The sequence below is a fragment of the Eleginops maclovinus genome, chromosome 11 (genome assembly GCF_036324505.1).
Source record: "Eleginops maclovinus isolate JMC-PN-2008 ecotype Puerto Natales chromosome 11, JC_Emac_rtc_rv5, whole genome shotgun sequence".
Taxonomy (NCBI): domain Eukaryota; kingdom Metazoa; phylum Chordata; class Actinopteri; order Perciformes; family Eleginopidae; genus Eleginops; species Eleginops maclovinus.
Window position 1 is genome coordinate 19,966,100 of NC_086359.1, and position 25,611 is coordinate 19,991,710.

At 42.2% G+C, this 25,611-nt stretch overlaps 1 protein-coding gene across 6 annotated transcripts in view; it reads right to left on the bottom strand.

Moving 5' to 3' along the window:
- Positions 1 to 881: 881 nt before the first annotated feature.
- mtmr4 (myotubularin related protein 4) overlaps positions 882 to 25,611 on the bottom strand; it is a 42,687-nt gene continuing 17,957 nt past the window's right edge. For 4 of the 6 annotated variants that reach the window (XM_063895510.1, XM_063895509.1, XM_063895511.1 and 1 more), the window contains 18 exons: positions 23,344 to 23,433; positions 18,485 to 18,601; positions 17,435 to 17,464; positions 16,810 to 16,892; positions 14,664 to 14,830; positions 13,954 to 14,050; positions 12,507 to 12,620; positions 10,639 to 10,820; positions 9,219 to 9,347; positions 8,551 to 8,662; positions 7,848 to 8,043; positions 7,012 to 7,197; positions 6,684 to 6,854; positions 5,831 to 5,985; positions 4,185 to 5,661; positions 3,924 to 4,034; positions 3,701 to 3,789; positions 882 to 2,635 (listed from right to left, as the gene is read on the bottom strand). In XM_063895510.1, coding sequence (XP_063751580.1) covers positions 2,458 to 2,635; positions 3,701 to 3,789; positions 3,924 to 4,034; positions 4,185 to 5,661; positions 5,831 to 5,985; positions 6,684 to 6,854; positions 7,012 to 7,197; positions 7,848 to 8,043; positions 8,551 to 8,662; positions 9,219 to 9,347; positions 10,639 to 10,820; positions 12,507 to 12,620; positions 13,954 to 14,050; positions 14,664 to 14,830; positions 16,810 to 16,892; positions 17,435 to 17,464; positions 18,485 to 18,601; positions 23,344 to 23,433 — 3,684 coding nt within the window. In that variant the 3' untranslated portion in view covers positions 882 to 2,457. The remainder of the gene's footprint in view (positions 2,636 to 3,700; positions 3,790 to 3,923; positions 4,035 to 4,184; positions 5,662 to 5,830; positions 5,986 to 6,683; positions 6,855 to 7,011; positions 7,198 to 7,847; positions 8,044 to 8,550; positions 8,663 to 9,218; positions 9,348 to 10,638; positions 10,821 to 12,506; positions 12,621 to 13,953; positions 14,051 to 14,663; positions 14,831 to 16,809; positions 16,893 to 17,434; positions 17,465 to 18,484; positions 18,602 to 23,343; positions 23,434 to 25,611) is intronic. The other 2 variants (XM_063895512.1, XM_063895508.1) reach the window with 1 other exon arrangement.

Sequence of the window (25,611 nt, forward strand, 5' to 3'; positions counted from 1 at the left end):
AAAATCTGTCTTCAGATATTTGCTGGCCCAGTCTTGACGTTTCAACACATTTCTTGCGACCCTGTTGACTATTTGCAACAAAACGTGTTATGGTACTGTGACTACGCCCAAATATCTTAGCAATTTCAAGATCGCTGCATCCCTCTGAAATATTTTTTTTTATGTTTGACTTTTCACAAGTCAGTTGGCCCATTTCGCCTGAGGAAAAGAAGCTGTCTAATAATTATGCACCCCTTGATATAGGGTGCTGATCTCCTTAGGTCACACCCTCCCTCATTACACACAAACTTAACGCGATATGCTTAAATCAATACGCATTCAAGTTTATACAGCTTGGAGTTTGACAATATGCATACAAATTATGATATTGTCAAAATACTCACTCGCCTAATAATTGGGCACAGTTTTTGCTGTTTTTTGTAAAATTCTCTACATACTATAGTATTCAGTTAATTGCATATTCTTAACACAAACAATATGCCATGACTACTACTTTTTCAACAAACTAAAGTAGGACTTATTTTCATGAAGAATGAAAGCCTGTGTATGTTCTAAGACCACACTGAACTTGAAGACAGCGCTTGCTCTCTTTAATAGTCAAACAGTGTGTAATTGATTGTGGCGGGGGAGCTGTTGAACTCCCCTAACCACATTCTTCCATACCTGTTACTATATATTTTGTGTGGTTACATTTTATTTTGTTCTGTTAACCCTTGGTAAGTGGACTTTGAGAAGCAATACAAAAAGTGTCATTTACATTATGTTGTTTTATTATTATTCATGATCACCTGATTTTCTGGCAATAACTCTTTGGTCTCATTACTTTTTTTACCCATTTCCAGAGCTATATGCAAATCATCAATCAAGCTGGGAGATCTATCCATGATATAATCTTTTATTTTAACCCATGGGATTTATCTTTTACAGTGCATTTCTTTACAACAATTATTCATTAAGTGACATGTTTGAGCCACCACTACAGATCAGATAGCTATGTATGTTACATTTCTGAATTCCTCTTAGACATTTCGACTTCATGAACACCGTGTGGAAAAAACCTCAAATATTAGACAATAGATAACCTCACAGGTTAAGTAGTTCAGTGACATCCCATCATCTATTGAAACGTTAGCCTCTTATCAAAGCGCACCATCTGTTAACATTTAGCTTTCTCAGTGTTATCAAGTAGGTAACTATCTGTACCAATAAACATACAGAAAGGTGGCCAATTAGAAACCTGCTGCCATCCATCGGAAAGAAAAAGGCTTTAAACAAAACAAAATATGGCACTATTGTCTCAACAAACAGTAGACACAAACACATTATTTAAAGGGGACTGTGGCCAAACTCCCCTTTAAAGAACAAGAAACTCCTAGCACTTTGTTCGGTTTTTACTGCCAGTTAGCACTCGGAGGAGTCATCAGTCAGGTGGACATCAAGCTTTATGTGGACATTAGTAATTCATTCACAAACCTCAGCAGGAAAACCTTCCCTCTGTCACATTGCAGTACGTTCAAATGACATTTCGTCACATCAGACAAAGACATCACAGAGATCTGCTGTCTCCCAACATTATTGTGTTCTCTTCCTCTTAACACATCATTACACGTCCCCTGAAACAAACAAAACACGCATCGCTCGGTCCACGCACATCCCTCAGAATGTCACAACATGGCTATACTGGAGAAAAGCATTGATAAAGACAGAACCACATTGACTGTGCATATACATCATTTTGAAAACACATTGCAGCAATGAAACACATATACGACCCACCAAATGCACAAAAATTCGATCCAGTTATCCGTTACATAATACATTCAAGCTCCAAGAAAAAAAGATGCAATGACAAAGTAAACAGCAGATTTCTCCCTTTTGCTCAAGTTTGGTCTCAAATTCCCTCCAACACACAACAGCTAGTAGTGCACAAAAATAAGAATACAAAATTAGACTTTTAAATACTGTAGCAGCAATTATTTTCTTTTAAAGTTGAAAGCCTCCAGTAGTACAGGTAAAGGCTTCGGATTCCCCCGACACGTAGGAAGGGTGAGCGATTGTCCTCTGAAGTGCGAGACAGTGTCTGTAAGGAGGGTGCAGGTGTTTGGTACTAAAGGTGGGTGGACAGGTGGGAGGAGTGCCTCATACGGGGCACCAGGAGAGGGCTGAGCCGTGTGGAGGCAGCTGGACGCTGCAGTGCTCTGGGCTGAAAATGTCTTTGATCAGAAGGGGTTCCCCCGTGCTGACACGCCTCCATCTCACACTTGCCCTTTCCTTTCTTCCACCTCTCAAGACAGTCTCATAGTGCATCTCTTCTCCCAAACCTCTCAAAGAGTAACAATTCCTCCTCAACATCCTCCCCCCAGCAGCCAGAACCACAGCAGGTTGTGGTTACAACAGCTCATCAGTCCAAAAGGAGCAGGACAGAGCCGAGACGGGCCATGCTACGCGATGCTTCTCTCAGCTGGAGGCTGTGGCGATGGCCTTCTTAAGCTGTTGGCTGCGGATCTCGCGGGTGCGGGACTCCAGGAGCAGGTCGTGGCAGATGTTGCAAACCAACACTGCGTCATACAGCTGCTGGTCGGGGATGGGCAGCTTCAGGTGACAGCAGTCTTTACAGAACACATTGCCGCAGTTCCTGAAGAGCGAGAACACACAGGAAGTTAGACCATTCAAGTTCTGTGCGCTGTATTATAACCAGCAGCAAAACCTGAAGACTTTAGAAACACGAACATAACTGTTGACAGTATATTGTACAACTGCACACATCAGAAGCAGGTTGGAGCAGGTTGAATTATTTTAGAATGTTCCATTTGCTTTTACTACAGTGTAGTGTGTACGCACTTTACCTAATAAAGAAAACACGCTCTAAGTCCAATTTATAACATAGGTATGTGGTGCATGTCAGCCTCTTGTGGCTGACATGAGTATTACAACAATAACAACTATTGAATGATCTTTTTTTAAATCATGTAAAGTTTTAGCAGATAATCAGTTACCTACATTTACTGCAGTATGCACGTTGTCCTTCTCTATTTTCAGGGTATTTCTTAGTTTTTCAGCAGAGCAAATAAATAATTATATTGCTAAAGAAATAGCCTTTAATTCTGGAACCATGGGCCTCGCTCAAATCTGGGGTGGTTGCCTTGAGAATACAAAGTGTGTCTCTGAATTACAGTCTCCTAGTTTGGCAGAATTGTGCAGCAATAACTTTTCCAGGAGAAATGTGTGTCTAGTAAGCTCTCAAAAGCAAATGTTCATGTATGATGCTTTACGTGAATACACTAATCAGGAGGTATTAACGATAAAACACATTTCTTGAGACAACAAGCACAAAGGCTAGAAGGAATGAGAAGGACTAATTAGTCAATCAAAAAATATATTTACTTGCAATTTCAATAAGTGATATGGTTGATTGATTGTTTTGGTCCCAGATTCTTACATTTTTCTTGATTATATCCATTTTAAATTATTGTTAAATGCTAATTATGTTTTAAACTAGTAACTTCTAAAGACATTATGGTCTATTAACAAATTATTGCTATAATATCTTTTAATTAATTCTGAGTGATGCAAATTGCATTATTATTTTTAGAAACTATTTTTTCTTTCTTCTCTTCTACCTTTGATTTGTGACTGCATGGGATATTTCAGGACTCTTTGTGTTCTTGTGTGTATTAATGTAACCCCGCTGAAGCCCCACCTGCAGTGGTGACGTCTCTTGGCTATCCAAAACTCGCAGTCACAGTTGAAACAATGGGAGGCCATGTGGTCGGGCACCCACCTCGTGACCTGCACACACACACAAAAAAAATTCTATCAGAACAGTGTGCTGTAATAAGAGGAGCTCCTTGCCATACAGGTGAGGGGTAGGAGGGAAGAAGAGAAAGGTATTTGAGGCAATTAGGCACAAGAAACACACTGACCTCTGTGTCCTTGCTGTCCACTCGGTCCCAGCTGCCCTCAGACAGACGGTCCTCGCTGTGTGTGGACAAAGAGTCCTCCTCGTTGCTGTTGTCTGACTCCCGCAGACACGTCTGCAAACAGAGAGGGAATCAGAAAAAAGACAGGAGTGAGAGAAGAGCCTTCCTGAGGATAATCAAAAGTAAACATTTACAAATGCTGCAGACAGAAGGCAGCTTCTAGCACAGGGCTGTCGGGTGTTATTGTCAGCTTTGCAAACTCACAATGTCATCCTCGTAGTCAATGTCAGGCTCCGAGGGAGGGGTGCTGTACTGTTTACTCTCCAGCCTCATCTGCAGCTGCCGCACCTGCAGCCTCAGCACCTCCACCTCCTGCTTGTAGCCGGCCTCTATCTGCCGCAGCCTCTGCTGTACGGCATCCATCGGCACCGGCAGCCCATCGTCGTCCAGGTAAGCTGGTGCCTGGGTAGGGGGCGGGGAGCTGGAAGCGGAGGGTGAGGAGTACGACACTGGCAGGAGTTGATGGCCTGCCAGGGAGTAGCTGTTCAGGGCAGCGGCAGCGGGTGCATTGAGGGCGCTGTAGCCCGCACTCCTGGCAGCAGACAGCCATCCGGCTGGCAGGGGGCTGCTGGGGTGACAGAGAGCTTCTCTGCGGCAGCACTGGGACCCGTTGGAGATGGTGAAGCCTTGGGAGCGCAGCAACTTGCTGGCAAGCCGGCGGCTGTGGTAAGCGTTATGCTGCAGGGCCCGGCCGACCCCGGAGTGAGTGGCGCTGCTGCAGGCGGACTGCACTAAGCCCTGGACGCTCTCCCAGTGTGAGCCGAGCAGCGACAGGTCTGTGAGCTGGCTCTGGGAGATCAGGTGACGAGCGGCTGCCTGGGCGCAGTCCACAGGACTTACTGCAACTGTTAACTTGCGCTCTGCTCCTTTCACCTCATCTGTCCTCACTTCTTCTTGCTCCTTCTGGGGCTTCTCCTCAGGCTGCTCCTCATGTTGCACCTTGTGGTTAAAAGTATCTTGGGTGAGACCCTTGATCACTGCGGGGGTCTGGGTGAGGGGAAGCTCTCCCTCGTCTGTCAGAGTCTCTGTGGAGTCCTCCATGGGAAGGAGTGATGTCAGCTGCTCCAGATATAGCAGGTCTGCAGATTCTGGGAGGCCGTTTTCGTCACCCTCAGCGTGGTCGCTAGGCAGCGAGGGGGGTGCGGCGGATGCAGGCTCTGTGCCGTTGCAGGGGAGAGGTACGCACGGTGTCGTTTTACGAGAGGGTGAAGGGGGGCTCTCAACAGTCCTACAGGGGCTTTCGAGCGCCATCGGAGGAGGCGGGGGTAGCGGGTTAGTGATCTGGGGCAAAGCCTGTTGTAGGACAAGTACGGGGAAGGAAGTGTCAGCGAGCTCCACTTCTTTACTGATAGGGAGCGGGGGGAGAGGCGGAGAGGGCAGTGGCTGCGTGGTGAGACATGGCTCTTCGAGAGCGTCCTCACAGCTCTCTTCAGCTGGAACACACTCTGGGGTCTTAGCAGGACTCTGTGGAGGTTCCCCCTCACTGCTGTCCAGTATCGTGTCAGGTGAGGCCTCACCAGAGATGTCTGCAGAGGTTTCCTCTGTGGTCGGGGACGGTTCGGGGGCAGAGCGACCCTCCTGGCAGTGCTTATTGAGATTTGGGTCGCTGGAAGTGCGAGTCAGGGGCACCCCGTTCTCAAAAGCTGAAAGCAAATTGTCCATGGAGCGGGTCTTGGGAAGTCTGGAAATCAAAAATACACACAGGGTTTAGTTTTTCCTCACAGGTGCAGAAATCTCAGTGGTAAAATGATCTTTTTGTGACCCTAGAGGGCAGTGTGGCCCTCTCTAACGGGAGGGATCCCTGTGAGAACACTAAGTGCTGACAGCTCAGATATGCATCAAAAACACACCTGTCCAGGGAGCGGGAGGTGAGTTCGTCTCCGGTGACACTCGGGGGGAGGTAGAGCTCCATGGAGTCGTCCACAGCAGTGCAGGGGGAGGAGGTGGGCAGGTAGACGGCTGTCCACAGCTGTAACGCTCGTGTGTGGCAGACGGGCTGCAGCACCTGGCAGACAAGGACATCGCAGAAGGTCACCGTGAAGTCATTATGATGCCTGTTACTCTGTCAGTGCTTCTGCTGTGGGTGATGCATTATGAAAAGGTCTAAAGTTTTGTTAGAGATCCCTCAAACAGTAACATGATGGCAAAGGAGTTTTTGACAACACAATTTTAGAAAATATATAATAAAAATGTATAGATACTATGCATTAATCATTAACAACACACACACGTATGTTCAGTCCTGCACCGGGTTGGTTCCCTACAAAAAGGTTTGGTAACACGCAAAAAATATTCTTTTATAAATTCACGGTTAAGGGCATGGGTAGAAATATGTGGGTGGGGACCAGTTTGGAACAAACATATTTAGTTATTTTATAGAGAAATCAAAAATGATAATGCAGTTTATTTACTTCTTAATCAACTAATAGTATAAAGTCTGATTAGCCACCAGGGTTTTTCTTTTCCGCCAGTGATCGAGACATTACTGTAAAGGTCGCATTCAGATAATTGTGGGCAACGGGTCGATTCTTGTATTAGGCTCATCTGGTGCAGAATTGCAAGGACTTTTCCCTGAAGCAAGTCCCCTTTCTCCAATGACTAAGCAGGAAGCAACCTGCAGTTTTTTTCAGTATTTAAGCCTGAGTAAGACACATAGTGATGGAATCATAACTTCGTAATGAAACTGTAGAAAGTGCTAGGTACCATATCATGACTTGGGATGTAGAGAAAGTTCTGGAAGTTCTTGTTTCCATTGCGAAGTAGGGACCACACTGAGCAGGTGCGTTTGTAGATATTCCTCGCCTCCCTCTCACGAGCGTTGTTGCACAGGAAGGTGCCGTACAGACATGAGTATGTATGCTGCACCAACTTGACCTGAACACATGTAAGTCAGACAGTACATTTACATTCTTAGTGGTTGTCAGCAATCTGCCAATGAAATGTAAGATCAAGGTTTTTTGGTTATTTAACAAAAGTCTTTAGTCCTAAATAAAGAGATGGAGAGAGTAAGGAATGCTGTACGACCACCCACCAGGAAGGCCTCGTTGAACTCAAACAGGCAGGGGAACTGTTTGAGCAGCTGGTGAACACAGTCCAGCCACTGCAGGAAGACGGGACACTGCTCGCTCACGTCGTCTGCGTTCTCCTGGTGGCCGCAGCGGTCCCCGAACTTATGACCGTAGTCCAGCCACTCCATCTCTACAAGCAACTGGAAACCCTGTGGACGACACGCTGGTCAGTAACGTGATAAGATTACAGAGCAACAAAAAACTACACTCCTTTGATAGAGCATTGCTCTCCTATAAAACACTAACTCACACTGGACAACAGTAGAACTATGCAGCAGAATCAGAGATGTTTATTTTACATAACACTTTTCTCAACAAATTCACTCATTTGTGAACCCACAACCTATATTACCCACAATGCAACTTGGCCACAGACATTTCTGTCATAGGTAACAATAAGATATAACAGAAGTAGCTAATATAGCATTAAGTCGATACTCTGAATCATTGTGATATTATGTTTTGTAATACTGTACCAAGTTGATTTATATTTATTAGTTATAGAAATATATATATATATATATATATATATATATATATATACTGTATAAATAAAACAGTCTGTTTTTGATTTATATTGAATTAATATGCCTACTTTAACAATATGTTTTTACTGATATAATTGTGCTGTCACATCACATATGAAGGAAAAAATGCAGATCCCACTGTTCTGATTGGACATATATCATCCGATGACTGGAAAGATAACTTTTTTTCCTGTAAACAGACTTTGAAGTTTAAAATCTGTTTAAATCCTACAGTATGTAACATTCTCTGGCCACACCCTGCTGACTGTCACCTCTATTGTCCTGTAGTAAGGGTCCAGAAGGAGCTTTGAGAGGGCTACAATCTGGGGTGTACGGTCCCATCCGTCCGAACAGTGCACCAGGACAGGACGGCCATCCCTCTCAACAGCCGAACACACCAGAGTGGCTGCCTTCAGCATGATGGACAGGTGCTGCAGCCAACGTGTGCTCTCAAGAGCTGAAAGCCAGCTAGAAACACAAAGATGACTGATTAGATCCATGCCCTTTCACAATGAAGTGATCTGGAGCAGAGATACTGTATAAGTGTTTCAGCATTGGTTACTCAGGGTTAAGTTAGACTGGGTTATTATGCTGAAGAGAAAGGAGGCCTCTGAACTTTATCTATGGAGGCCTTTCTGCGTCATTACACATCTTTATCAGAATAACAACAAAGCTTAAAATAGCTTTGTGTGACGACAAGGCACTAAGTGAACATACAGCCACAAAATAAACACAATAGTAAAACGCACACAGCGGAGGAAAACACACACAGAAACACACAGATCCACTGTCAGCGTGTACAGACTGACAGCTGGCTGGCACAGCAGGGTGGGGACTAGACCGTGGAAGCGTTGCCATCACGGTGTTAAGTTGCTTTACTCTGAGGTGAAGCCATTAAAAGTAAGGAGGGAGGGGTTGGGGGGCACTATTGAAGGCAGAGATGCCCAGAGAGAAAGGTCAAACAGATCGACTCACTTTCCTGGATCGGGGATCTGACTGCAGACGGTCCTTAGGGCCTGGAAGCTGTTCCGGATGGCGTGGATGTTTGCCATTCCCATGAACATCACCTCGCAGTTGGGGTAGTACTCTGATTGCAAACAAACAAACAAACAACTCTGATGAAGGTCACATAACGTAAACAACAGCAGCATTGCGTGTTCAGCTGATGGTCTTATCTGGGTCAAATTAAACATTCATGGTGTTTATTTTTGGGTGAGGCACTGATGGCAGACTATCTTCCTCTCTATGGCTGTACGCAATGAATTTGTTTTTACATTCAAAGTTTCAATAAGATATTTTGTTTATGTGGTTGTATAGAGGTTATTAGATCCATCAATACAGGCCCCCCTCCCTGAGCAAACTGTTCCTTCACAGCAGTGAACATTTTGTTTTTGAAAAGCTCAATTACTAGTATAACATATAATAATAGAAGAAAATGTCAGCATTTCAGTGTTGATTTAAAATGAAAATGTCATGGTTGTGAATAAAACCTTTGTAGCTTGTAATGTTTGGTAAAATTCTAAATTCACTCTCTAGAAGTGTCATGAACAAATGTTGACACACACAATGTCTTTTAACTCTGATCTCAGACCTTAAAAACTGTCAAATAGTGTCAGACTTTTCAAATGTGTTGTTGTACCAACCTTCACATTCACAGCCCCCGCCCTTGGCTCTGTTGGCCACTGCGGCGGTGTATGAGCGAGCGTCCAGAATCAGCAGCTTCTGTGGCACAGTGTTGTCATTGCAGCCGGAGCCGCCCGTCAGAGAGGAGTCTGGAGGACAGAGAGAGGATTTTTAATTTAGGAGTGGAGAGCGTGATTGTGAGTCGAAGGAAGAGGGAGAGAGAAAGTGCGAAGGAGTAAATCAGAGAAGTGCCAGGGACATGATTAACAGAAACTGAATCTATCGGTAACCCGCTGAAAATCAATATCTCCTCCTGATGACACAACCGCAGTGTTGCTATAGGTAACGATCACAAGTCAAGAGACCTGCTTTTAAAAGCTACCACGGAGAAAGACCAGTAATTACTTTGAGGCTGCAACTACACTACTCTGCACTCAGTTAGTGTAACACTTCCTTTCAAGCCTGTCATCGAGCCCAGAGTGATGCAGTTAGAGATCCTTTCAGACATGCACGTCACACAAAAACGGAGTGTAAATAAGATGCTAATCGTTGTTTTCCTGTATATCACCATCCCACTTTGTAGCCTACTCACATTTCTGTAGCCAAGTGTGATTATAAAGATAACATCAATGACATGCACCTTCATTTAAAATGGGCGCTTCTCTGGAAAAACACCATGACTGTTTTAATGCTACTTAGTTCAATAGAAATAGTTTCCTCCATCAGAAAGCCTATGGGGATATCAGGTGTATATCTGTGTGTGTCTGCAGTTACTCTGGCATACTATTGGAACAATTAGTCTAATATTTTTTTACATTTATAACTGTAAGTTAGTACTTCTAGTTGTTGCATTGATTCACAATGTTTGAAAACCCCATTTTATTCAATGTTTTATATAGTCATGGGCTGCTGGGTTGCAATAGGGCATTTTCAGCCGATGTATTATATGATTTTACAAACTACACCTAATTATGAAGTAATAATTGATGGATTGAATGGTATATTCTTTGGCACTTATGTTTAGCATTTTATCTGTTGGTAGTCCACTTTAAATTAAGGAAAAGTAATGAGAAATTAGAAATGATTTGCTTCCTTGTAAGTCACATTCACACCCCTCGTTGTTCAATACCAACTATGTGCAATATATATATTTACTGTTAATAACTGTGCAATATATAACTGGCTGCTATATCTCAAAACTGTTACAGGGCGTGTATTTTGTGTATTTGTAAATGGTATTCATTTTTTTTCTCTGTACATTTTTTCATATTTTGTATCTTGGGTAATATTAAGCTGTCTTTGGCTCTTTTCCTCTGTGGGACGAATAAAGGTATTCTGATAAGGACATGTTCACATAACCAGCCAGCAAAAAACTGCATTCTTGAGAGCTAATGTGCGCTATCAGTGAATCTGAAAACAGAAATCAAACCAATGCTTTACCAAAATCACTATCGGAGGAGTCTGGAGCGTCCCCGCGTTGTCTGCAGGCCTTTGCTCCGGTGTCCATATGACAAGCCTTGGCGATGGATGTCACCAGGTACTCATCATCTGTGTTCCTCCAGCCCCACCAGCTGATCTCAGGCTGGCTGCAACGGGAGATCACCGCACCGTTCTTCTGGTGCCTGCAATTCAAGGTAATACTCACTATAGTGCAGGCGGAAGTAGTGTAACAGGAAAAATGCTGTTAAAGATATTGATGAAATTGTTTGACTTACAGTGGGGCAAAAAAGTATTTACTCAGCCACCAATTGTGCAAGTTCTCCCATTTAAAAAGATGAGAGAGGCCTGTTTTATCATAGGTATACCTCAACTATGAGAGACAAAATGAGAAAAAAAAAATCCAGGAAATCACATTGTAGGATTTTTAAAGAATTAATTTTCAAATGATTGTGGAAAATAAGTATTTGGTCAATAACAAAAGTTCATCTCAATACTTTGTTATATACCCTTTGTTGGCAATGACAGAGGTCAAACGTTTTCTGTAAGTCTTCACCAGGTTTTCACACACTGTTGCTGGTATTTTGGCCCATTCCTCCATGCAGATCTCCTCTAAAGCAGTGATGTTTTGGGGCTGTCGCTGGGCAACACGGACTTTCAACTCCCTCCAAAGATTTTCTATGGGGTTGAGATCTGGAGACTGGCTAGGCCACTCCAGGACCTTGAAATGCTTTTTACGAAGCCACTCCTTCGTTGCCCTGGCGGTGTGTTTGGGATCATTGTCATGCTGAAAGACCCAGCCATGCTTCATCTTCAGTGCCCTTGCTGATGGAAGGAGGTTTTCACTCAAAATCTCACGATACATGGCCCCATTCATTCTTTCCTTTACACGGATCAGTCGTCCTGGTCCTTTTGCAGAAAAACAGCCCCAAAGCATGATGTTTCCACCCCCATGCTTCACAGTAGGTATGGTGTTCTTTGGATGCAACATTCTTTCTCCTCCAAACACGACGACTTGAGTTTTTACCATCTGACCATATGACATTCTCCCAATCCTCTTCTGGATCATCCAAATGCCCTCTAGCAAACTTCAGACGGGCCTGGACATGTACTGGCTTAAGCAGGGGGACACGTCTGGAACTGCAGGATTTAAGTCCCTGGCGGTGTAGTGTGTTACTGATGGTAGCCTCTGTTACTTTGGTCCCAGCTCTCTGCAGGTCATTCACTAGGTCCCCCCGTGTGGTTCTGGCATTTTTGCTCACCGTTCTTGTGATCATTTTGACCCCACGGGGTGAGATCTTGCGTGGAGCCCCAGATGGAGGGAGATTAGCAGTGGTCTTGTATGTCTTCCATTTTCTAATAATTGCTCCCACAGTTGATTTCTTCACACCAAGCTGCTTACCTATTGCAGATTCAGTTTTCCCAGCCTGGTGCATGTCTACAATTTTGTCTCTGGTCTCCTTTGACAGCTCTTTGGTCTTGGCCATAGTGGAGTTTGGAGTATGACTGTTTGAGGTTGTGGACAGGTGTCTTTTATACTGATAACGAGTTCAAAAAGGTGCCATTAATACAGGTAACGAGTGGAGGACAGAGGAGCCTCTTAAAGAAGAAGTTACAGGTCTGTGAGAGCCAGAAATCTTGCTTGTTTGTAGGTGACCAAATACTTATTTTACCGAGGAATTTACCAATGAATTCATTAAAAATCAGACAATGTGATTTCCTGGATTTTTTTTCTCATTCTGTCTCTCATAGTTGAGGTATACCTATGATAACAATTACAGGCCTCTCTCATCTTTTTAAATGGGAGAACTTGCACAATTGGTGGCTGACTAAATACTTTTTTGCCCCACTGTATGTGTCGGTAACCCCACCTGTAGACCACCACAGGGATCCTCTTCCAGGATCTAAAGGAGCCCACACTCTCCAGCTCCTTGTCTGTGATCCATATTGGAACCAGAAGCTTCTGTGGGTAGCTGGAGCACAGCCTGTGGACAGGAAGGACATATTGTTTTTAGAGCAAGGTTAAATGCTGTTAGTAATGCTGCAAATATTTTAACACAAGGCTAACTTATCAACACAGAGTATTTCAGTAAAAAAACAAAACAAACTTCTTTGACATTCTGGTTTTCAGGGTCAATACTTCATCAAAAACTCTCAGCTCTGGCAGGGAACAATTCACAAAGTGCCTGACTCCATCTGTGTCCTCCCCCTCCCTTATGATCCTTTCTTTAATGTCTATTCACCTGCTGACTGTCTAAGGAATGAAGGGGAGGCAGAGTGTGTGTGTGTGTGTGTGTGTGTGTGTGTGTGTGTGTGTGTGTGTGTGTGTGTGTGTGTGTGTGTGTGAGAAAGAGAGAGAGGGAAAGTGAAACACTGTGCTGAGTCATGGGCCTCAGCAGGCTGCAGCTTGTTTAATTAGCTAGTTGTCCTGTGTGTCTCTCTCTCTCAGCAGGAAGTGCTCTGCTGGGTACTACGAGCAGACTGACCTTTTTTTGCAGTGTTTATTTACCCAGACAGCAAAGGAGAGGGTAGAGTCTGAACTTAGGTGTGTTTGTGTGTGAGTTGAATACTTGAATGGTCAGCGTGAGAGGTCAGAAAAGACAAGGTCAACAAGGATACACACTGAATCCCGATTTAGTATTAGTTAGCAAAGCAAACGACAGCAAATGTTAGCTTAAAATGTTTAGACTGTTTGGCTAACGGTAAAGCTACATTTAGCGAGTGTGTTGCCGAGTCGAATAAAGCTTAAGTGCAGGAAGAAGATATGTAGCTTGTGAAATTGGGTCCAATATTTATGGGCCATGTGATCTATCTGTGAGCACGTTTCCCTGAGGAGTAAAGAGACTCGGACCTGCCTGGTATGGGAAATGGCCTGTCCTTTTTTTCTTTATGGATTTATGAACATCTATTTTGCAAAGGACATCTGAGACAATGCTGACCTTAGGAAATGTGAGTCACACCGAATGTAATGATGACCTGATGACTGTGTGTAATGTCTGTGTGTTCATTTTAATCTAATTTAAATCCAACCTGACTAAAATCCTCCCAAATGTAACTGTAATCCAAGATGAATTTAAAACCCAGTTCTCTTTCAAGTGGGGAGATGTGCCGACACGCATACACAGGCTGTTAGTCACACAATCTGTTCAGTTTGCCGACATAGTGGGTACAGCATCTCTGTCACAGCTCTGTGAACGATCTCTAAAATGTGGTCAGTAATCATTCACTCTCTCAACATCCATCAGGACATGTTACAGTTACAACTGTCGCTGCAGGGTGGGAGGCTATGCTATTTACGCTACAGTATCTGTGACATACTTGAAGTTGCAGTTTATGTCTGACACTCTCCAGACGTTCTGCGTGTCGAAGCCCATCCTCTTGACCTCCATTTCCATTCTATGACGCACGTTATCCCCTGTGCACGGAGACAGAATGGGAGGAGGAAATTATTTCAGGAAAGTCAACATTCTAACAAAAATAACATATCCAAGAGGCATGATAGTTTTTATCTCTGTGCTAAGAGCTTTTTTATTTCAAACTGAACACTCATTTTCCAGGTTTTTGTGTCAAAGTGACTCGTGTGGCCAAAATCTTTGAAATTGGTGTAGTACTGAGAGAGAGCGCTGCAGCGGCAGACGTTTGACAGTAGGTAATCCTTTTGGTCATCCATTAGAATGACTTATTTGGCCACTGACAGGTTCAGATTTATATTTTAAATTAAGGAAAGAACCCTACAGAGAAAAAAGTTTCCATTTACCTTTTACGTGAACCTGTCTGTTTTTTACTGCATCTAACTAAGTCTTATTCAAGGCAAAGTCTTCTTGTGAGAGTTGACTCATAAAGTAAGTGATGGAAACACGAATGAGAGTAAAGACAGTATCAGTGTTGTCAGAATTTCAACAAAGTTGCAATTCTGGATTTTGAAACTAGACTTATGAGCCAGACTTGATTAGACACAACAATAAACAGACCAGAACAAGCAAAAAAAACTTGACAGTTTGCGTGTGTGTGTGTGTGTGTGCGCTGACCTGGGCGACAGAGATGAACGTGCTGGTCTTCATCATCAGAGTTGCCTCCCAGACACCAGGCGTGATAGGCGAGGGCGAACAAATCCTCCAGCCGGGACGGGTGAGCTATGGCCCGGGTGAGACGCTTCACCCACTCCTGGCACAGCTTGAACGTTGCAAAGTGGCATCTGTGGAGCGAATATAAGAGAGATGGGTGAGATTCAACAATTAACGCCTTGTGCCTCGGGATTGTGAGAAAAATTATGTCATTTCTACATATGCTCAGAGGCTTTTCAAGTGTGAAACTAGGAGTCATGATAATGCTGCTTAATGATGAGGAACCAAAACATCAATGGCACAGCTGCTGCTGAGAATCTGAAGCATCCACTGGTTTTGAACTCTACAGATGTCCATCACAAGAGATTTCAGTCTGAAATAAAAACAGGCTAGTTGTGTTTTACTCGAAACTCCTTTTAAAGCCATCTGTAATCATGATTAGTGCTGATTATACACTTGCCATCTGTTCTTGGTTAATACCACTGAGGCTGTCACATAAATAAGACAGGTCTAAATGCTACACAGCATTCTCTGATCACTTAAGAGCAGCACAAACAACAATAAATATGGCGTCCATCTGCATGAAAAAAATGAATGGTGGTTTGATTTTGATGTAATACTTCAAAGCAACATCATCAATTGTTGCTTCTGCTTTTCAGCCAATGTTTCTGTAAAATGTAAAAACACATTTTGCATTCATTATTATTTCACTGCTTTTTTTTACAACTATATTGCTTCATCAAAAATGCTTTTACGGATATTTGATTATTATTTTAGTTTGTTGAAAAGAAAACTGCTGATAACTTCCCAGGGCACAAAGTTAATTGACGATTTCAAATTGCAGTGTTTGACGACCAAATATTGAAAGAAATAATACAAATGAAGGGAGAGGCTTCACATTTGAGTAGCTGGAACAAGTGGCTGTGTGATGATTCATTATTATTATTATTATTTAACAATCAATTCCAAAAATCGCTTTAGATTAAATTCCTGCTGAGTAATTCCTGTTTCAGATAATTGCCCATGAAATATAATGGAATCAGACAGGCTGGACTTTAAGTCTATTATTGTCAAACACAAATGTGAACCAAAAGTAGTCGTAACCAAAATCAAAAATTATTGAAAGCTTGAAATACGTTTTCCCAGACTTTAAACCATTTTTATTGACAACCCCGTTATTTTGGTTACACCTACGCATCACAAGATAATTTTTAACTGTGAGGACAAAATACATGATCTCTATAATCACTAATGTCACTAAGTAATACAGGAGTAGAGGAACAGAGGCGTTATAAACATGACTTTATTATAACTGATCATCTATTTTTACATTAGGGACAGATTATTGATTGGCTGTTAAGCGTGAAAGTGTATAGAGGGTATAACATCTCTCCTCACTGCCAGACAGAAATTAACTATTGTATTATTCATTTATGGGAGTGCCAGACCACCGTACTGAATGTACTCTTGGTAAACCCTCTGAACCCAAAGCAGTTTCAGGGCTTTCTCTCCTGCTGTAACTCACTGCGGCCTTGTTTTCAACGCAATGTATGAGTCCTGCAACCCTATAGAAACAGCGCAATCTTGGCTAAATGCAAACTTTTATTTAATTCAGTTTTTAGTTATTTTATGAACATTAATGCCATATTGGCTTATATATACACAAGTGCTTCCAATATTATGTACTATTAAAGTTTTTGCCCAACCTCAAATTACAACCGCTCTCTTCCTCTGCTTTGTGTAAACAACCAGCCATTCAGTCTTCCCTGAATTTTTGTTGTGCATCTGTTGGTCTTACTCGAATCATTCAGAGCTACTATTTAGCTCTGGGGAACGCAGAATTTTATGTTATTTACAGGATCTAATTAGTGCATGCGGAGGACTCAAATGTGAAATGGTACATGTAGAATGAATAGTTAAAGCTTAGATTTGGTTACAAAATAATAAATCACAAAGAAATCGATGAAGGATCGTTCTGTCTGGCTATAATAGTCACCATTATTTATCAGATCTATTATTATTTTTAAACGATTTTGGGGCCAGAGGATTGAAAAAAGCATCAATCTGCTTTCAGGGTTAATAGTATGCGAGTGAGCTGGTTTTTCCATACCTTACAACTTTGGAGTCTTTGCAGATGATGTGCAGCTGGAACATATCTCTGCTCTCCACGCTCTCTATCAGCCGGAGAGGCACCTGCAGGGGGAGACAGAGTGCATGTGTCATCATCCTGATGGCCCACCGTCACAGCGACACACATCTGCAAAGAGGTCACGACTCTCTGGTCTAGTACAGACTGAAGTTAGGCTGGATACAAATATAACAGCGTAAGGCTTACTCTAAGCAGGCCTCTGCATTGTTTTCATCTTTGTCTCAAGACTTATTTTAAGATACCAAACAACAACTATAAAACGTGTTGTCTGCAGGACTGTCAACCCTGCTTTCTAAGCTTCCCTGTCAATTGAAATGGTAACGGAGATTTACAAAATCACCCACGCAACTTCAAATTTGATCAAACAAAATGCAACAGCACTTTCTGCACTGTGCATTAATGAAGATGCCTTTTTAGGAAACAGAAAGTCTCAAGGTCAGCCAACAAGCAGCACCACAAATATTTGTTCTCCTTTGAATGTAAATTACAATTTGTCCTCAGCGCACTGTAATTGTTTAAAACCAAGAGGGTGACTTAAGCTGTCTAGACAGTGGCAGAGGATGGTGTTTTATCATTTTGTACTCACAGATATCTCATTGTCCACACCTGGGAAGGTCTAAAACACAGTGACACCATGGAACACACACACACACACGCACACGCACACGCACACACACACACACACACATGCACGCACACACGCACACAGAGGGAGGGAGGGAAAGACACAAGACAGGAGGAAATGGAAAAACTATTAAACCATAAACATCCAGGAGAAAAAAAGGAAATGAAGAGTTAAAAGGAAAAGAACATCAAAGAGGTTGGAAGATAAGTGAGCGTGCTACTTGCAGCACGTGACCAAGCCGAATGGAAATCGTGGAGAGAAAGACAAACATGGACAGGAGCAAAGGGCAAGAAAACAGCTTAAAAGTAGGGAGGTGGGTTGTGAAGGGGGGTGGGGGTTGGAGAGAGAGATTGTGTGGCGTGCTGGCATTCATACAGAGTTCATCTGTGCTGCTGGGGTCAAGGCAGGAGTCAGGAAAGCAGTATGGTACGGCCTGCTAGCCGACGACGTTTGAACTACATTGCATTAATGTGACTCTCTGTTTAAGTAAGTCAAGGTGAATCCTTCTGGAAAACATGACTTGGTAATATGAAGGAGGAGAACATTCACTGCCAGTAAATGCAAACAATTGGCCCGTTTGTGTTTGACCAAGGTCTGACGTCAAGCAGAGTGGGCTAGTGGGCCCCAGTGCCAGTGTGGGCTGGGCCTTTGGAGCCTCGATGTCATATTAAACCTGTCCTGGCTGTAGATTGGTAGGGCCTGCCACTCCTGCGGTACAAACTTGGTACAAACAACTTCATGCCAACTGCGCTGGGGTATGACTGAAACCGATTTACGGGCAACCAATGGAAAAAACTTGTAGTTTTATTTGCCTGGTTAGCACAATTATGTGTTCTGAACATGTATACTACGGGGGGAGGGGATAGAGCTATGTGCACACACACTGCACATAATCGCCTCCTCTCTACGTCTATTGGCTTCCATAGATCGTACAGACACTGGTGCCGTTTGGACAGAAGTGAAACTGTTGTGGTACTTCTGTATGTTTATAGTCTGTTGATTTGCACTTACGTTGATAACAGAGTCTTTGAACTTGATGTGGAGTCTGTAGTTAGAAATGGCGATGATGGCTTCGTCTGCACAGCCAAGATATTCCACCCCTTCCCCCTGAAGAACTGCGAATGGCACCTGTAGAAACACAAAACAAAGCAGATTGTTGAGGGTTTTCAGAGGCAAAAACATAACACCACCACCTGTTTGTTGTTTTTGTTATGACTACCGGGAGTATAATCTTAACATTCACCTTTCTATTTTTAAAGCTGTGCTCTAAAGTCGAGGAGTCTACAGCCATGATTGCTGCTTTGAGAGGCTGAATTAAGGCAGAGTGGTGCTTTGAGCTAAATGCTTGGATGTTGATCTTTAGCAGGTTTGATGTTGAACATGTTCACAATCTTAGCTAAGCATGTTAGCATGCTAACATTCACTAATTAGCATTTACCCAACGTTCAGGCACAACCAAAGTTAGTACAATTTATGTTGCTAATTTAAGTCTTAAAGTGTGTCTCATGTAGTAGTCTAAAAGCCCACGCACATAAATAAACAAGCACATTCCTCTTATGCGACCAAAATACGTTTTAACCAGCACTTTTACAAAAAGAATCTGTAGTTTCAGAGTTAGTTGTTTCTTTCCAGGGCTACTGTAAAAAAAAAAAAAAGGAGGTGCAATTTGGTGGACTCTGAGGATGATCGCTCCCTCAAAGGGTGATCCTAGCTAACGATTACACACAATTCTAATTTCTAATCCAGCCAATGAATCCTATATCCAACACACAAGTTAATTAAGACACGATTTAACACTGATGAATTGGAAAAGTTGTTGTTTTTTTGAAGAGAAAAAACTATTTGTAGAAAGAAGTATCAAATGTCTGATTCTGGGTATCTTAACTGACACTTAAGTACCACATTGGCCCAAACATGATTCAGCACATTCATAACCAACAAGCTAGGTTAGTGCTTGCAAAGTACTGCCTGCTAGAAGCTGAACTCGTAGTGATGGTGGACATTACAGACACGACACAAAGGGGGCATAGGGGAAACAGTGTGTATGTGTAGCTGTCCAATTAGCACATAGTAGTTTTACAGAAGGACCTTTGTAAGCGCAGAGGGCTTGTTGGTGAGCCTGACTTAGCAGGCAGACAACAGGCAGGGCTGTGAGGGAGACTTTTCTGCATTAGTACTGATGGTACAGTGAGGGATCCCTAACTGTCTATTAACATTCTTGAGTGTGTCTGTTTTTTTACAGCCCAGCCAAGTCCAGGTTTTGGCTGCAATGAGACACACACGTTAACATAATTGGTTCCCAACAAAATGTAATTACAAAACACTCCTAATTTCATTCTGAGGCAGCAGGGTATTAGCTTTAATAGGCAACCGTGTTGAAGCGAACACAGCTACAATCGCCAACTTTGAATCACCATTCAGGATGGAAGCGTCCAACTATCTTCATAGTGATCTATTTTACACTGACCACTAAACAGACAATTATTATTGGACCTGCTTCACCAACATACTTAAAAATATATATTTTAGCGAAGTATAATGGTGCTTTAAATGAAATACAAAGCTTATTGTTATTATTATTATACACTGTCAAAGCAAAGACACAAACGGACAGGAACGGGCCCAAATGTAACGCAGGATATGTGAATGTGTGTGGCATTGTGTTGTGAATGCTCATCAGGGTTCAGATTCTTACGACAACACTGAAGTCCTGACGTTGTCAAAACAGAAATGGACACAGCATATTTTGTAGCTCTCTGTAGGCATCTGTCATAAATAATAAACATCTTGAATGCAGGTGAGTTTGTGCCCTTTTTAAAAAAGGTATACAGTATGTTGCTATGTTTAAATAACAACATTATTCCTGCATCTTTTTCTGTTAATAGCAATTCAATCCTAGGAAAAAAACTGTTCCTTATCGGTTCATACTGTTGAGGTTGTAGGTAACTAGATGCATTTTTGAAATAATGTGAATAAACACAATTCCTCCTGTGGTCAAACCCGGTTAAGGAACTCAATGCAAAAGGTCGCTTCACTTCACAGCTTAGTTTGGTGTGATAGAATGTTCTATGACTGCTGTTTATCAGGAAGTATTAGGCTAAGTACAGAGAATAACTTTCCAGTACCTTGCATAAAACACTTTTCTGGTCAAAGTGAAATAGTAAATTGTGTTGGGAGATATATTACTGATCAGGAACCAATTCTTAGTCATCACTTCTGTGTGATGATCACCATGCATGCACTGATGGCTGCTTTAATCATAGTCATTGGGGACCACCAATTGTTACTCTGGTCTCGTTGTTTAGTTGCTGGTAGTGAGGACAACACTGTTGCTTAGAAACAACATTACCTCATCCTGCATTAGCATGCAATGCTGAGTCACACAGAGGAGGGCCCAGTGGTGCATGTTAAAAGAGGACATGAAGTATGGCAGATGGGGATCTACGGCAAGATGTTAGAAAATCAGGCTTACAGGAAACAACATTAGCAAGCAACACGGTGAAAAGCACAGAGGCTGGACAAGACCGACAGACCCAGAAACACAAGTCAACCTCTACTAGTCATCTTAGGTTTTACAACTCATGCCAAGCCCATAAATCCAGTGTAAAATAAAACGGTTCTTGTCTTTTAAGAGTCAAATATATAGTCCACTGGCAAGGGATCAAAAAGCTGTTGATGACTGCTGATTCAAGCTCCTGACATTTATCACTGCACCTGCTGTTGCTCATCTCTAACTCAAAATGTGAGAGTGAGCCCTGACAGGAAGCATGATGAGGCAAAGAGGACAGATTAACCTGGGAAATGGAGCACGTAGTACTCTGCTCTCAGACACCAACACAGCCAAATATAGGCAGCAAGCCCCCTGGCACTCTGCACTAGGACTTCAAAAAAAGTGAAATGTTACAAATATCTAGCTCATCTAACTTTAAAGTAACAGGCACACAAACACTGCTGGCACGCAGATAAAGCTGATCTCGCTTGAGTTGTTAACTATGACAGAAGAAAAAGCTATAATACAATTTCACTAAATAAAAAAAGAAGATAAAGGATTCTTCCTGAGTCAGAGGACGTGGCCAATTTGCATTAGATATTATAACAGCAGCGGGAATGAGTCTGCGTGTTGCTCTGCTGTGGAAGAGACCCAACATGCCCTGCTGAGAGTGCCATAGTTAACATGCTGTACAGGCCGCAAGCTGCATTGAACACGCTGTGCTCCAAAAGTAGGCGCATGAGTCACCAGCAGCTAGCAAGTGCAGCAGAAGATACTGTGTCACGTTTTCCTCTATGAAGCCTTCAGCAGCAGAAATATTGGAGAGAGAGCCCGGGAGAGAATAACACTCTCTCACTTTTGAGTCGTGACTTCCGGTTTAAGCAGCCTGCCTGTGAGGACATGCACGTGTGCACACACACACAAATGCATGCTTGCATATCGGCTTGCACGCATACAGGGGGAAACGCAGCAGGGTAATAAATATGTTGCAAGGAATCTGCTTGCTCAGCTGTCAGGGAAACCATCATCGGATGCCCTCAAACATAGAGAATGAAACAAAAGCAGAGACAGAATGAGGTTAGAAACTATTTAAGTATCCTCACATTGCTTAGCAGGAAATAAAGAACTACTAGGAACTCAGTCAATTGGCGCGCAGCCCTTTTAATATACAGCTTCAAAAATTATTCAAGTAATGGATTAATAAAGATAATCAATAAATAATTTGATAGTCGAATAACTGCTTGAACTGATAACCGTTTCTTGCAAAATTCTCTTTTCAGTCACTCAAATGTCCTGCTTTTCAATGGTCTATTATAATGAGAAACTGTACATCTTTGGGTTTTTGACTGGGAGAACAAGACTCACTTTGAGAAACTTGGATGGACACTTGTTCTTTCTTTCACTATCACTTTAAATCGAATTATCTAGAAAATAATCAGCAAATTAACAATTACATGCCTATTTAGTAATTTTAAAAAAGCATAATAAGCATTCTTTCAACGGATACTCTTTGCAGGTTATACATGCGTTAGTTGGACAGCAGATAGTGACCCCCTGACTGCCCTCATTTACCCTTTATCCAGTTTCTCCAGAGACTTAATGCTCAGCTCCATTAACCAGCAGACAGCCAGAGAGCACCCCCTCAACACACCACAGGGCACAGCTCTAGTTCTCTGTCAGAATGTTGCTGCTGGCATCTTCACCGTGAAATAGACTTACGAATCCCTCACTTCAGTGACCTAAACGCTTTCTACCTGCCTCTTCTTTATCTTCTGCAGTAACTTCTGATTTTTGTTGAGAACAGTAGAGGATACAGACGTGTTTTGGGAACAGTCCTCTAAAGATACATCTTAGAATGTAAAAGTGTAACATTATAAGAGAGAAAACTTTCTCCAGTTCAATTGGAGTCATATTTGAGAGGGCTGAGATTATGAAATGTTTTTTCATGAGGAAAACACTTAAGTAATTATTTCAACTTGACACTAAGCCAACTAGTGAAGTGCTCTCAGTAGAGGGTAGACCTGAGCCTGGTGTGTTTTAATCTCCCCCGCCCAACATCAGAATCTATTCTCTAAATAAATAGTAAATAAAAAGTGTTTCTGCTAGAAGTATCATTCCTTATGTGCAGAACGTGGGCAGCGGCTGCCCTTGCATTTAAATATTTTAACATCATTTAATACGTCTTCATTTCCTGTACTGTTAAAGGAAGGCAGAGCAAGGACTGTGTCATCAAATCTCCTTCACTGTTTGTCCTGCTGAGGTATGACTCTTGTAATATCTTGGCAATCACACTATTAGCACATAATGAAGTCAATATCTGGAAGTGCTCCTGGTTGTAGCTAACATGTCAGAGCAGACAGACTAACACTGTTAAACTCACCTGAAGGCTTTCATCCTCCTTCACCAGCTCCTTCTGGGGGAACAGGTCCTTGGCCTTGATGTACTCCAGACTGGGAGGCCCTTCTTCACCCTGTCGGACACAAACATACAGCAGGGCCGGTCAGACACATACTGTGCTGGCACCAGGTCAACACAACAGCGTGAAACACAGAATAGAATATACAAATTAAAAGTAGGGAATCAGGATATAGGTTTTTCATATTCAACATATAATTATAAATGTACCTAATATTTTACATTGTAATGGAAGCACGCACCCTGTGGTTTATAAAATGCTTAGATGTAATTAGCAAAGATTGATGATTGAAAATTACATTTTCATTTCATTCTGACCTAAAAATCCCTATTGTGAACAAAAACAAAAGAACACTTCTTACTCTTCAAATGGTTATTTCATTCTTCAAGTTGGGTTTATGAAAAACATTCTACTGCAAACTGCAGTCCTGTTTCTCCTTCTCTGAAACTGTGAATAACCCACAATTGCACTGGAATGAAGCAAAGCAAATCTTCCATAAAACAAACCCAAAGGTAATATATCTCATTGAACATTTATCTGGGTTGACAGCCTTTCATGCATGCCAGGTGAAATTTCACAATCCCCACAAGTCCCTTCACAGAAGTCACGTAGGAGATTAAATATTCTCTACGAACGCTCCAAATCTGTGGGTGGCATCTAACCTTGTGTTAGGTCACCTAGGCAAGCTATGTTAAAAAGTTTACCACAATATTTTCCTTGATTCATTATGAATAGGATGCTAAAGGAGGGATGCAATTTTTACAACATGTATATTCTGCGTTCTTTGGCACAGTGCAGGTGGATATTGCATGAGCCAATGATAAGACATCCTGGATATGGGATGCCAGAAAGCGGTAGACTCTGTGACTGGGTGTTACAGTCTTGTGCAAACAATGATACTGGGACTTAGTAAAGTCTTTCACATGCTTGACGAGTTTTCACGAGTCATGCTCTTCCTTTGACCTCTTATAGGGTTTATACCATTTTTGAGCAATAAGGAAGCAATTCCTCTAGGTCAATGTAATCAAAGGTTGAATTTGAAATAGTTGGTGAAAGCGTTCATTTCAAATTTAAATACAAAATATATTAAGTGCATTTGAATGCAAAATGTAGCAGTATTTCTAAAAGTGGGAAAACCTGCAAAGAAATTAGGGGGTACTCTCCTTTTATAATGTCCTTTCGGTAGTCGACTGAGTTAGTGTTCCTACAGTGACAACTTCTCCTATACAAGTCACCAGGTGTACCCATTAGATTTGGAAGGCATAGAGATCATAGGCCTACAGGATGAGCATCTACGCAGAAGACAGACCAATAGAACTTTGCTAGTACAGATCTACAGTATCTATCAATCAATATATCTTCTACTTCTAAACCAAACATCGTAATAAGAGGGCTAATGGTAGCCAGGGAGCTGGGTGTCAAGATCGTGCCCAACAGACGTCTAACACTCCTAAACTGATCAGTCAACTTTAAGTGCTGTGCATTATCACGGCCGTCATTTCCTCCAAATGGTGCCTTGATATTCTTGCTAATGCTCCATATCCTGGTAATACAAACGCAATGTTAAAATGAGTTGGAAGCTTATTTATAGCATTCATGCAATGTCACCAGAATGGGAAGAATAGGAAAACAACCCATTAGTGTTCAAAGACTTTTTTTTTTAGAGATGGTTTGCCCCACCACTAGCCTTTTAGGCAAACATATGAATTTGAGAAATCTGACACAACCGTGTATATGTCAGGTTAGATAAACTGTTTCTATTAACCAACCATTTATTTTTTTCACATTGTAATTCTTCAACTAATGGGAAATATGGTTGCTGTCAAAAAATGTCTTAATATCTGATAAAGGATTAAAGCTCTCAAGCTCACACACATTTCTTTCCCCACATAGCTGCTCCTAATTAAAAAACAAGCTAATGAGGCTTTTTCCAAGTCTAACTGCACATAAAACTCCTTAGACCAGGGGTGCCCAACCAGTCGATCGCGGGCTGAGTTCCAGTCGATCGCGAGAACATTTTGTGTGTAGGCTATCCTCCTACTGTTGCGTAAAATAGGACTACATTAAAACTTCCAACTTAAAACATCTTAAATAGGCACAATGAACGGCTGATCGCGTGAAGCAGTGTGTAGATTTGTACAGCTATAGTAAGCTATAGTAAGGCATAATCAAAGAAAAAATCTCACGCGCTTCTTTCTATCTGCGCGCGCAGGGTATGGTTGATATGGTTGT